Source organism: Alosa alosa, chromosome 20 (genome assembly GCF_017589495.1).
Source record: "Alosa alosa isolate M-15738 ecotype Scorff River chromosome 20, AALO_Geno_1.1, whole genome shotgun sequence".
NCBI classification, from domain to species: Eukaryota; Metazoa; Chordata; class Actinopteri; order Clupeiformes; family Clupeidae; genus Alosa; species Alosa alosa.
In genome coordinates, this window is record NC_063208.1 from 5,295,695 (window position 1) to 5,309,581 (window position 13,887).

A 13,887-nucleotide genomic window follows, 5' to 3' on the forward strand; every position below is an offset into this window, starting at 1 on the left:
AGATTTCCATTTCTTTCTCATTTTTCTGGTATCAGAAAAAAACTGTGAAGACAAAATGCACTGAATAAAAAAATAATTGTATTCATTCCTCCACAGATGTAACTGTTATTGACATGTAAGACCTACAGTAAGCACTAGACAAATTTCATTGAACTACAACTTGTCATTTTTCATCGAAATAGACCTTAACACCTTTTGTAAGCTACTGTTGTCTTCACCAAATAGGCAATACAGTACTTTCTCTAAATGTGTTTTAGATCCATATACTTACACATAGCAACACAGAACAGACATGGCATCTCTTATGGATAATGAATGACTGCTGATTGAAGAATTGTGCAAAGGAGTTTCACACAGGTGTAACAGGACTTATGGAATCTCTACCACCCGTGAAAATATGTTTTCCTTTTGTTTAGCACGGGGAAACCAATAGGCTTGGGGTCTTTGAATGACATCTGTGTTAACTGTTTTGCAAAAGGGTGTGAGAAATGTGTGAACCCAGTGAAAACGTGTGAACACATTCACAAGAGATGACTTCTGCTGTGCAAAGAATGTAGTCATGAAGATCAAGTGGATCCCAGTTTCTTTAAGCAGGTCAAAGCAATCGAGAAAAACTGTAATGTGTAGATGTGTGTGTATCCTTTAATCTGTTTAATTTCACTTTGTACAGCACTTTGGTCAGTGTAAGCTGTGAATCAATGCAGAAATGCAGAAACACAACACACAGAGAGGTCAAAGGTCGGACCCTAGAGTTCAGACCCTATGAGACCCAAAAGCCGGTGTTAGTGAAAGTGACAAAAAATATGGCAATGGTTTGTGAAGACATATGACCCATAATAAGCTATAAAGCCCAGCCTGGCCTGAAGGGTATTCCTTTACAATCATAACTCAGTATTTTATTCTATATGTGCTTGCTCTTAGGCTACACCTACTGTTCAGTGTTACATGTTACAATGTCCATATTACAGCAGTGTAACGTAATTTCTCAACTATTAGCCACGGTTTATACATTGATTTTGCTAACATTTCTTCAGCTATGAGAGCTATCAGGCAGTTAATATGGTATTAATATTGCAATGTATCTTCTGATTCAGATACACAGCAATGTAAATTCTAAGAGAAATTCTAAGTGCACATTTGTCTGAACTGCTGATGTAGAAACCATTTTGATATTTTTTCTTCTGGAATATTCTTGAGTCTCTGCTAACTATAATAATATATATTTGTCTTCGATGGGGTCTAGACAAGCACCACTCTTTCCATCTCAATGAGCTGGTTTAGTTGCATTCATAACCTGCTACATATAAGTAATTCACATTTCTGAAAAATATCCCATATTTAATTGTTTTGTTATCTGCTTCTGACTAATTAGAGCATATGCTAGCAGCCACTAGCATTAGTAAACATTTCTGAAAGATTATTATTATTAAAAGTTTAGTTAAACCCTTATATCATAAGGGTTTAGCAAAACAGAACACCTACATAATTATGCTTTAAATCTTTCGCAGAAAGCTTATATTATAAGTGTATCTTTTTAGCCATTCTTGGGATTTGGCCTACTGCAACCTCCCAGCCCTGTAGGCAATATGAATACTGGGTGGAGGAGTAATTATATTTATGAACAATAATCTAAAGACTTAATCTGTTTCCTGTCTTCCTGATTGTGTCTTGCAGAGTTTCCACCTATGATGGAGGTGAAAGGGGAGCCGGGCCCTCAAGGGAAGCCCGGCCCAAGGGGCCCAGCAGGGCCTTCAGGACTACCAGGGAAACCAGGGCTGGGTAAACCGGGTCTGAACGGTCAAACAGGCCCCCCGGGGCCTCCGGGATTCCCTGGCATTGGGAAGCCAGGGCTACCAGGGTTGCCGGGCAAGATGGGCCCTAAGGGGATGCCTGGAAACAATGGTGAGCCTGGCCCACGCGGAGAGCCCGGTCTAAGGGGACTTCCAGGTCAGCCCGGCCTCCCAGGGCCAGCAGGCCTGTCCCTGAATGGAAAACCTGGACCCCCTGGGGGAAGGGGGATCCCAGGATCCAGAGGGGAGCCAGGCCTGAAAGGAGGGCGTGGAGTCCCTGGAGACCGCGGACTGAAGGGGGAGAACGGTAATGGCAAGCCAGGTCCAGCTGGGCCAAGGGGTCCTCCTGGCCTCCAAGGACTTCCTGGTGCCCCCGGAGCCCCTGGAAATGGAAAGCCAGGACTCAATGGATTGCCTGGTCCAAGCGGGCCGAAGGGTGATCAAGGGCTTCCTGGTGATGCTGGTCTACCCGGAGAGGCTGGTCTCCCTGGGCCCGCGGGGGTTCCAGGGCCAAATGGTTTAGGGAAGCCTGGTATTGACGGTTTGCCAGGGATGCCAGGACCGAGTGGGCCGAAGGGTGAGCCAGGAATGAGAGGCACTCCAGGGTTTCCAGGACCACCTGGATATGGTAAGCCTGGACTATCCGGGCCGAAGGGAGACAAGGGCCATGTTGGCTTACCAGGGGCACCTGGTGAACAAGGGTTACCAGGGTTGGACGGCCAACCTGGAGACAGCGGTCCAAACGGGCAGTCAGGACCTCCAGGAGTACAGGGCCCTATGGGTCTGCCAGGGAAGCCTGGCATGCCTGGTTTCAAAGGAGAGCTGGGTCCCCAAGGTCCTCCTGGCCTTCCTGGGCTTCGAGGAGATCAAGGTCCTCCTGGCTTGTCTGGGAAGCCAGGTATCCCAGGTGATAAAGGTCTTCCCGGTCCCAACGGGGCCATCGGGAAACCAGGCCCCAAGGGCGAGGGTGGCCACATCGGATTGCCTGGAAATCCTGGACTGACTGGTGGACCAGGACCAAAAGGTGAGAACGGATTCCCTGGAACCACGGGTCCCCGAGGCCAGTCCGGCATTCCTGGCACCCAAGGTCCCCCCGGGCACATGGGTCCACAAGGAATTCCAGGAATTAAAGGAGATCTAGGCCCACCAGGGCCACCAGGACTGGGAAAACAAGGTGACAAGGGCTTGCCTGGTCCCCAAGGCCCGTCAGGAAAACCAGGAAATTCAGGACTTAATGGCATCCCCGGACCCCCAGGTCCACCTGGGCCACCTGGCCCTCCAGGTACATCAAACGGCCAAACAACAGTTGCCGGAATGGGGAACATTGGAGGTGGAGAGGTTCCAGATGGAAAATCTGCAAAGCCACAGCTAGGTGGCGCTGTGCTCTCTGCATCAATGGCTCCAGCATTCACTGCCATACTCAGCACACCCTTTCCTCCTTCCGGCATGCCCATCAAGTTCGACCGAACCCTGTACAATGGGCAAAATGCTTACAATCCTGCCACTGGAATGTTCACCAGCCCCCTATCTGGAGTGTACTACTTCGCCTACCATGTGCATGTAAAGGGAACCAGCCTCTGGGTGGCTCTGTACAAGAACAATGTGCCTGCCACGTACACCTACGATGAGTACAAGAAGGGCTACATGGACCAGGCTTCAGGGAGCGCAGTTCTGGAGCTCAAGGAGAACGACCAGGTGTGGGTTCAGATGCCGTCCGACCAGGCAAATGGTCTCTACTCCACGGAGTACATCCACTCGTCCTTCTCAGGGTTTCTGCTGTGCCCCACATAACCTCCTCTTCCCACTCTTCCTTTTCTATGCCTAAGCCCCACACCCCCACCCCCTACCATCACCACCACCCCCTTCTCCCTCCCTCTCTTCCGCCGCTCCAGTGGCCACGTGAGGAAAACCTGGAACAGCAACAAGAACAACAGCGGCAGGAAAGACAGACGACAGAGAAAGACTCGTATGAACGTATGAAAGTGAAGAGTTGAAAAGCAGGAGAAGGAGACTTCATGCTGTGTCTGGGTTTTAGCTCTTCCTTTCAAATGTCCATTTTTTTACTTTTAAATGTTGTCTTTATTTTCTATTTTCAGCCTACATGATAATAATTATTGTAATTGTTATATTATTATTATTATTGTTATTATTATTATTATTATGTTGTTGTTATTGGTATTGATGTTGTTGTTTATTGGAATCAGACTATTAAGTGCCTTACTTTGCAATGTTTAAAAAGCCGTTAATAAGACTTACCCGTGTGACTGCACATTTTGCCAAATGTTTTGTGACTCCAAAAAGCGTTCAAAATCTCTGAAGACTCTGGGGTTTGGTATTTTTCCCCTAGCTGCAGTCACAGTCCATGTAATTCAGTGCATTGGCCATTATATGATACATATTTCCTTATTTAAAATTGTCAGATCACACCTTAGTGCAGAAACGTCATAAATGTGCTTGACTACACATTCCTATACATTCAATAAAACAACTCCTCGTTGGAATAATGATTGTTAGTTTTTATTGCCTTTTGTCACCCTTCTTAATCTGATAAGTTTCGTTTTTTTCTGAGAAGCAGTTTTGGTGCTCGTAGTTAAATGAGAATATTGTTTGTTGTTTTTGTTTTTGTTCTGTTGCTTTGTTTGTTTTTTCGTTCTATGTGTTGCAATTCTCCATTGAGAGATACTTACCTTACTCTGTGACAACTGTGCGGAGAGCATTGTGCTATTACTGGAAGCTAATGGCGTTGAGAATACTGATTATTACTTGATTACCGAAGGCGTCCAAGCTGCGTCCAACATTGGCTTGCTCATATGCAATTTACAAATACAAGCAGAATGAATCCTTGAGAATATCTTGTATTACAAAACCACAGTTCCGCATCCAAAAATCAAAACTAGCACAACTCTTTACAAAATTGCAGATCAGTCATGTGTATGATTTTAATCAAAACAACCTAACATCAAGGATGGTGCTGGGGCTTCTGATGTGGCAACTGCAAAACAGCCCCTCCAAGTCTTTGATACCGTCTATAAAAGTAGTTCCCAAACCTTTTATGATAAGCCCTCTGTTGACAATGAGGGGAAATAATGTACAGTACATTAGTAACTATAGCACCATCCTTGGTTCTGCCGATTTAGATCTAGAAGAAAGAGCAGGAGAAAGAGTTTTCATTTCTCTTCATTTAGTACTTTGCTTATGTTTCAGTCGGTGTGGATGGGTTTTCCTACACAAGCCACACACAAAGACACCATGTCTATCTTATTACTTTACGAGGTAACCACAAATCAAATTCACATCCACTGGTTGAAAAAGGAAATCATTACAACGATATTATCCTCATAGAGGAAATTCATCATTTGCACCTGTACTAGAAATAGAAGTCGAGGTTGAATGACGTCTACAAACCATTAGAATCCCTATAAATGCTAAGACAAAGTCAAAAATGTGTCATCATACAAGCCATGAAATATTAAAATGACCATATAGGCTGTGTTGTGAAAACAGGATGTGCTCTGTATTTGAAGGGTCTAAAAGTCAATCTTCCACCATATAGTTTAAACCAAGAATGGATGTTGAGTTAAACGTGTCCTTTTCAACTCAAGTGAAGCATTCAAACATTTACTGTTTAGAGTGGCCATCAATGCAGAGCACAGGGCACAGAGTGATTATGCAAGCAGAGCAACGTGTTGCTGTGACATTCAAGTTGTTCAGAGCGGTTAAACTATAAGAACGGTGCAAAGAAAGTAATCAGTGACGAAAGTATTGAGAAAGACTTTGATGAAATCGCATGCTTGGTGAGGAAAAACAGGAAGGACAGACAGGACAGAAGTGACGGTAACTGTTGATGCCACTTTAGCCGATTATTTAAACAATATCCCAGTCTCATTCATCATTGTAATACATAAAAAACAAATGAAACCTAATGACTGATGTGCTGGAAAAGGGTTCGTCCCATAGCCTAGATAATAGTAGTTTGGCAACATTTGGCAAAAAAAAAAAAAGATGTAGCAATAATGTTTTTCAGTGTGAAAAGGAGTTTTTTAAGTTTCTTCCTTCTCTTCCCCTGTCTGCAGGGTGTTCATCATAGAGCACAGTTTGTATAAACACTTCTCCCTTTTAGACGCAATTTTGTTGAAGGTGTCTTTCATATTACTGAGGGAAGGGACACGTCTGAACATCAATAGTTATAGGCATTGGTGCACTCTTATACTGGCTTGCCATCTACAGTTCTCCACTGTTAAGGAAAGGTTTGTATATTATCATGGATTTATTGTTTTTTTTATCATTTGATTTTATTGTTTTATTTTTACAGACACTTGACTAACCTTGAATTTGATATTTTTTCCGTATCTCCTGCTTTCACCTCTTCTGATGAGACAATTCTTTATTAGCAAATATCATGCCATATAATATAAACACATCAGCTGGGAATAGAATGTTATTATGTAGAATTTGTCATGCTGTCTTCATATCATTTAGAGTAAACAAAGGCAAGAGATTAGCAAGTCTTGATTTGCTTTTTAAGGGACATTGGTTTCAGAGCAGAGACACACGAAAGAGGCCAATTCCGTTTGCACATGAAGACCATGATGGTGTATTTATACATTTGAGATATCTGAATAAGAGTCTGAGATATCTGAATAAGAGTGTCTAGTAATTATGAATAATGAGGATTGAAATATGTTGTTAACATACTACCATTATTTGTGAAGGATTGTCTTGGACAGATTTTTTTCCTTTTTTTTGTGTTTTGTTATACATATTATGTTATAGGGTTATTGTTTGTCTTGTACATGGCTATTGCATATCCTTCATGCAATAGTATTTGGGTATAAAATGCACTCATTTTTGACTGAACTGTTTTTTTTTGTTTGTTTGTTTGTTTTTTGGTCTACTCATACAAAATCTACCATACTTGATTGTATTGACACCACATCAATAAATTCTTTCTTGTATTGATGTTTCTTTCAGTGTTTGCTTTTTGTAAAAAAAAAAAAAAAACTGCATGGCACCACAATCCAAGCCCAATATCAGTCCAAAACATATATATATATATATATGACTCTTTCAGAGAGAGACACACACATACACACACAAAGTGTAATGGGAGTTTCAGTAGGGGTCTCAATAAAGTCTGGCCAGTGACATAACATCATTTCAACAGCAGGGGGAGCTAGTGGGATTAGTCATCTTTACACACAGAGGCTAATACAATATGCTAATACACTAATTAGATACAAATTAAGTGTGGTCGATATGACTTGAAAAAGTTTTCATAGCAATTCAACAATACTTCAGAATGGTTTGATTTAATTAGAGATTACAGGCCTGAACATGAAGTTTATACTGCCTTCTAGACAAACTACTTTGTGCACTGTACTGCACCGACTACAGATTTACAGCACTGGATTTGAACCGATCAATCATAGAAACAGGCTATAAAATAGACCTAGGGCTACACATCTTCAGCCTTCTCCCATTAGGTGTTCTGTCACACAGATATCACGCACAAGAAGCCTTCAGAGAACTAATGCAAGTGCAGCAATGGTAGCAAGGGGATAGCAATGATTTTTTTTTTTTTAAACCTCCATGCTGTTTACAATTTGTAGACACTGTCTTGACACAAACAGTGCCAAGCATAAACAACACATTGCTTTTACAAAGCACTGGGTGCCTTAAAAATCACTATATAAATGCAATGTGTTGCTGTTGTTGTTGTTGTGAAAGGGGAACCTCACTAACTACCACTAATGTGTAGCACCCACCTGGGTGATGCATGGCTGCCATTATGTGCCAAAATGCGCAACACACCAGTTTGAGGTGAAGTGTGAGGGAGGGGATGAAGGAGCCAATCACACTGAGGAAAATAAATATGAATTACAAGCAATAAACAACAGAAAGACTAACAAAATAAAATCCACACAAATAATAAAAGGATACTGTACTATAGAGAAACAGATCCAGGCTTGCTCAGAGCAAGGCCTGTATCTAAACGGGTACAGCAACGAAGAGATATTACTGAAGAATTTGTCTTTGTCAAGCCTCGATATGTCTACATAGCCTAGATATGTCTAACGTGCTTCGTAGTATACCCCACAGATAGCACTGTTAAGCATTCTGAAGGTGTTGTGGGCCTAATTCATTGAAACACAGATGAAGGAAGATGTTGCTAATTGCTCCAGTGAAATGCCCTCGAAAGCTCTGTTGGTGATGCCTTTTGGTGAAAGTTGCTCTATTGGTGATGCCTTTTGGTGAAGGTTGCTGAATGTTGCTTTGTTGGTGATGATATATAGGTTGTTTGATGGTAAATAGGTTTGGCTGTTGATTGTTAGTGATTTTGTTTTTGATGGTAAATAGGTTTGTTGATGATTTTGTTTTTGATGGTAAATACTGTAGGTTTGTTGATGATTTTGTTTTTGATGGTAAATAGGTTTGGCTGTTGGTGATTTTGTTTTTGATGGTAAATAGGTTTGTTGGTGATTTTGTTTTTGATGTTTGGCTGCTGATTGTCCACTGCCTATTGACGGGTTGTGAGCCCCTACCCTCCGCTAAAATTATTATGACTCCTGTCGAGTTTTGTGGAGAGGAATGGACAGATTAAGATGACAAAATGATGCCAATTATAGCCTGCTATAGAGTAATCTGTGTTACTTGACTGGAGGCCCCATTCAGATATCCGGGATGGATAACATAACTTGTTTCCACAAGGCTTCTGTTTTAACATTCCATATTATGTTATTTTAATGAAGCGGAAGTAGATTGGAAACAAAATAGATAGTTAGGGAAAGTTAGGCTTTTTTTTCGCCAATCTGCAAAAAACAAATCTTACCAATAGCTTTTTTTTACTATGTGCTCCTATAGGTGTCTAGTAACACCTCCCAATTTATCCACAGCCAAATCCTCGGGGAAACACCTGAGTAACTCTTGCCAGAACATCAACCAGCCAGAAGATAACAGGAGTGAGGAAGTGCAGGGGAGTTGAGGGATGAGGTTTGTTAAATTTTAAACTGATTTAAGAAAGTTTTGTTTTGTAATTGTTCAATAAAACCACTTGTTATTAACTAATATTAACTAAACTAATGGCTGGGATAGATTCAGCATCCCTAAAAACCCCCTAGTTAGACATCTCAAAAGCTAATATTGGTCAACAAAACGTTTTCATTATTTTCGCCCAGTCCCTCTGGGCACCCCAAACTTGATGGGCTCTCCAGGTGTTTCCCCGAGGATTTGGCTGTGGATAAATTGGGAGGTGTTACTAGACACCTATAGGAACACATAGTAAGAAAAGCTATTGGTAAGAATTTTTTTTGCAGATTGGCGAAAAAAAAAGCCTAACTTTCCCTAAGAACGTTCAAGCATTGTTTTTGCTTTTCTTGTTGAAAGGGTCTTTAATGTGGTTTGGTAGGGCTACTTCACATGACAAAGGTGGTCAAAACTGCATCTAAAATCATTAGGGTTCCACTTGAATCGCTCCAAAACATTTAGCCTACTGGAAACACAGCACTAAGAAGGCACTAGGTATTATGCAGGATTCTAGTCATCATTGCTGTGGTGATATGCCTATGACAATAAACTTGAACTGAACTGAATTGAACTGAACTGAAAACACAACTTTGTAGGCTACAGTACTAGGCCTACACCTTCAATAAAAAAATGAAGGCTAAATAAAAGCAAAACTGCCAGGCGAAAGAGAGATATGACTTGCTACTGTTGTGACAATACCCAACAAGAATACTAGGCTATTTGATTGAATATTGTTCAATGGGTTTTCCTATTTGCTGCTTAGGATTTCCTGCTTTTGGTGGTCTATGAAGTCTGAGGTGATCACACAGGTAGGGACATTTAGTCTTTTTTCCTGTAATCTGTTCAACAAATAGCAGAGCGTTTGCTGTTGACCTTTCAGTGTGGACACCGGGATAAATCACTGTCACATAATAACAGCGTGAGTCATTGATCCCATGGGGCTTGGTGAAGGGACTTTCTTCTTACCTCATCGCATTGCAGAACAAGTTATAGCCTATGCAAATTTTAAACAAATTACTCAATAACTATGTTATTGAGTAATTTGACATGAACTTATTATCTCTAAAACATTTTTAGCAGTTGTATAGAGATGATGATAATAGGCTAATGAGATTCGTATACTTTTGTCATATGCTCACGGCAGCTCGTAAAACATCAGCCGACCTGTCATCGAGCGTCCTGCGTAGCGATGACGCCATGGTGAGTAACTCCTCCTTGGCTATTCTAAAAAAGAGCTCTCATTCTCGCAGCGAAGAAGGGGAAGACAGACCTCCCAGCGCTTATTGCTCTCCATCCACATTCTCCGGGATTGATACGGGATTTCAATGTTCAGCCTGCTCCTTGTAAGTGACATTATGACCCTACGAAAATAATCACGGAATGTTTTCCTTATTTTAGAGAAAACGGGTAGCTCTTCAACTACATAGAACTCGACAAGAGTTGGAGGCTAACCTTAGCGCGCGTGTGTGTGGCAGCCATAAGTAGCTAATGTTAGCTTACATTACTTCTGAAACTTGACCTCGATTTAATGTTAAGCTCGTGTAGTTTAGCCCATAAAAAAGCTGAAAAATCCAAAGTGAAATGATGTAGCAAAGTTGGTGTTAGGAAGATTCGACATTATTGTCCATGAGATGTGCAGGTGTACCTGTTGGTTGATTATTGTTTTCTTTACTATTTAGCGGTAACCTGGCTAGCTTGCTATCAAACGTAGCCAGACGCTAGCTCTGTCTTGGTTTGTAGTTACAATCCAGATGTTAAGACGGGGTTTTCCCTTTGGCTGTTTATTATTGTAAAGCTATATTTTCACGTTAGATACAAGAATTATTGCATTTCAAGCTCAAACTAACGTAACGTCAACTGATGTGGCTGCTGGCAAAGGTTAACGCAACAATCGCACGGCTATTTATCGCTATCCTAGCATGTAAGTTAACGTGGAATGTGTGTCTCAGGAGAATGGAACAAGCTAGCTGGCTAGTTTATACCAGTTTTTGCCAGACTATCAGTTTAACGTTACCGATTGACGACAAGACTGAGCATTGTGGTTGTTGGTGGTGAAAGGGACTTGACAAAACGATAACAGTTATTTAATGTTAGCTATTCGAACAAAACCTCGCATTATCTCAACTGATTGCTAATGTTAACTTAAATCTCCGCCTAGCTGCTCATCATTTTGCTCCTGATCCTAAAACGTTGCAGTTATTGTCTGGCGTTACATACCTATGGGGTCTACATGTCTATTATGTGACGTTAACTCTCATTGGCTAAATCAAACGGTGGACAAAATGCTGTTATTCATATTGCAGTTTAATACAGACAGCTGGTGCTGTTGGTCTGTTTTCTCATCTGTGGAGTCCAGAAGACAAACGCATTCAAAACACGAGCTTACATTAACGTTAGCACTATCTCTTTGTTTAAACCGGAATCGATCTCCATGTGTGTGCATTTATTTGGTGAATTCTGTTTTCAATTACTCCATAAACGTTGACAGACAAGCTTTGGTTTCTGCTAAGTGACACTTGTTTCGTATTAAGCGTTGACTGTCACGTTTTTCTAATGCTAGGTCATTCATGGCCACAGCCATTGTTCTATCAACAGATTTAATGCTAGTCTGCCTTTGGGTGATAAACTCATTTTAGAGCGATGATTCATCGTGTAAATGGAGCTTAGTCGTTGTCCTTGTTAAGTAAACAGCCAGGTCAGGTGTCTCGTCAGGTCGGTTTGAGATGTGGTTTATCAGTTACTCAGTAGGCACGGAGCTGCCAACTAGCCTTCCTAAGCCAAATTTGGAGGTTGGCTTCAATAAGGGACGATAGCGAAATTACATGGTTAACCCCGGCAAAGCGTTTGTTGGCATTTAATTAACTTGAACCGGAAGGTAGATAGATGGTTGCCATTTGAGACACTGTATCTCTTGTCTTACTAGTTCCTGTTCCTGTGTAAGCAGACGCAAGGGAGGAAACGGCCGTAGCTTCGCGGATTAGATGTCTGCCGTTTTGTACACCGTGCAATCCAATATCAAGTGGCACTGTGGCCAACTCTTCCCACACATAGCGGGCGAAGGAGAATGAGGACGTGTCCGGACATGTTGTCGCCTAACTTGCTGTGGCTGAGCAAAATTGGCTAACAGAGTCGTATAACGTGACATCAAACGCACGTAGTGTAGCTACCGAGGCCTTCGGAAAAACTCTGGTTCCGTTGGTAATTCTGGGCGGGCGTCTATTTGCTGTCGATCAAAGATCACACTTGACGTGACCGGGGCATGTTTGACATCACAACTGCGGCTCAGCGGACGTAATGCATGTTATCAGAAATGTTTTGGTGTAATGGAGTCTGCCATGCAGGGAGAACGTTTTTTTTTTAAAAGACACAGTAAATAGAGGCCTTCAACGTGCTTAGCTTGCGTTTCCCAGGCAAATTTATTAGGTGTAGCTCTTCATGTTTCAGAGCCTCCTCCCCTTACCTGGAGCAACTTTGCTAGAGAATGACAAAGATGCATTAGTGTATTTCAGCAGTTACTTTGACACAGTTGCAATATACATTCAGATTAAAAATCGCAGGGTATTCAACAGGGTTGTATTAAATTGCCTGATTACTGATTAAGAGAACTTCCATAGTGAAAGTGGGGAGATGACTCATGTAAACACAAAAACAGGAATATAATCCTTCATCATAAATTTAGATTGTTCTCTGAAATCTTGTCCGTTTCTGATGCCAGTCAAAATAACGGTTACTCGGAAATCCTGGGTATGCGACTTGCTTTTGTAGGCTTGTTGATTGTGTCTGTTGTCAGCTCAGGGGAAGGGCTTCCATAGAAGAACTGGTAGATATGCATTCTTGTCTTTTTTTAAGAGCTTTGCTGCTACAGCATAGGATGCTCTCTGTCTGCAGGGAATCCATGAAATATCCTTTTTTTTACTTTGTGATTCTTGTTCAATATAGCAGAACAAGGCAACTAGTTAATTAATCGCCACCTATTTTGGTAATTGGTTTGTGTCATTTTGTGATGAAAATACCTCAATTCTCTGATTGCACCCTTTTGAACTTGAATATTTTTAAGACAAACTTATTCTTCTATGATGATAAACTAAATGTATGTGGTGTGTGGACAAAACGGGGGCATTTCAGGACATAATCTTGGGCTTTGTCAAACATTAATCAACATTTTATTATCACAGTTTTCTGACATTAAACTACTGTGATTAAATCAAGAAAAGGATCAACAGTTTATCGTATAGTATGCGTGCTGGTTATGTTGTTGATTGTGTCCCTTGTCCCTTGAATCATTGAATAAGCTACTGTAATGCGCCCTTTTAAATTGCCCCTTGGGGACAAATAAAGTGCTTTGAATTGAATTGAACATTTTAGCCTAATCTTCTATGAAAATCAATGTTAATGTAAAATGTTAATGTTGCAGGCCTAGTTCTAGCTAGCTTCTTTAGCCACCACCTATTTTGAATTACTTGGTTGATTAATGCAGTCGTGCAGTGAAGTTGCTGTTGATAAGGTTTGGCTTTGAATAGAAAGAGGAAGTTAAAATGCTGCAGAAGTCAAAGGATGCATGAGTGGATATGTAAATGCCGCAATGCCCATCAACTGTGAAGTCAAGAACTAGAGTTTATGTCTTGGGATTATGTCATTATAACCTATATTCATGTTGCTTTTATTTCCTATAGTCATAATATCATTTTAAATCATTATGTAAGGTGTTATGCCTGGTATAAGCAGTGAAGCTAATAGAGAAGACAGTGGTTTAGGCTATGGTACTTTTTCTATGAGTGTGTGTGTGTGTATGTGCGCCCCTGTAGAAATCTCCTCTTGTTTTAGAATGTAATATACTTTCAATTAGCCATGTTCGTTTTTGAACACACATACACCACTCTTTGGCCTACACATTCAGCAGCAGGCCTGTTTGATTATAGGTCATGTTCATTGCACAGGTAGCCCAAGCTTCAAGAGTGTGCTGTTGATTTTGCCAACAATGTGAAGGAAAGGCTTTTGCCTTTTGTCTTTCATGTGGTGTATATGCCATGGAAAATGTCTCAAGTGTGTGTATTATTGTGTGTGTGTGTGTGTG

The 13,887-nt window shown here is 41.2% G+C and overlaps 2 protein-coding genes across 3 annotated transcripts in view; both read left to right on the forward strand.

Annotated features, from left to right (window-relative positions):
• Nucleotides 1-6,749, forward strand: part of col8a2 (collagen, type VIII, alpha 2) — a 34,585-nt gene extending 27,836 nt beyond the window's left edge. The window contains exon 3 of the mRNA XM_048230343.1: nucleotides 1,675-6,749. Within this exon, the coding sequence (XP_048086300.1) occupies nucleotides 1,675-3,581 (1,907 nt within the window). The 3' untranslated portion in view covers nucleotides 3,582-6,749. The remainder of the gene's footprint in view (nucleotides 1-1,674) is intronic.
• Nucleotides 6,750-10,026: 3,277 nt separating this feature from the next.
• Nucleotides 10,027-13,887, forward strand: part of ptp4a2b (protein tyrosine phosphatase 4A2b) — a 31,554-nt gene continuing 27,693 nt past the window's right edge. For both annotated transcript variants that reach the window (XM_048229319.1, XM_048229318.1), the window contains exon 1: nucleotides 10,027-10,156. The gene's annotated coding sequence lies outside the window, so the exon portion shown is untranslated. The remainder of the gene's footprint in view (nucleotides 10,157-13,887) is intronic.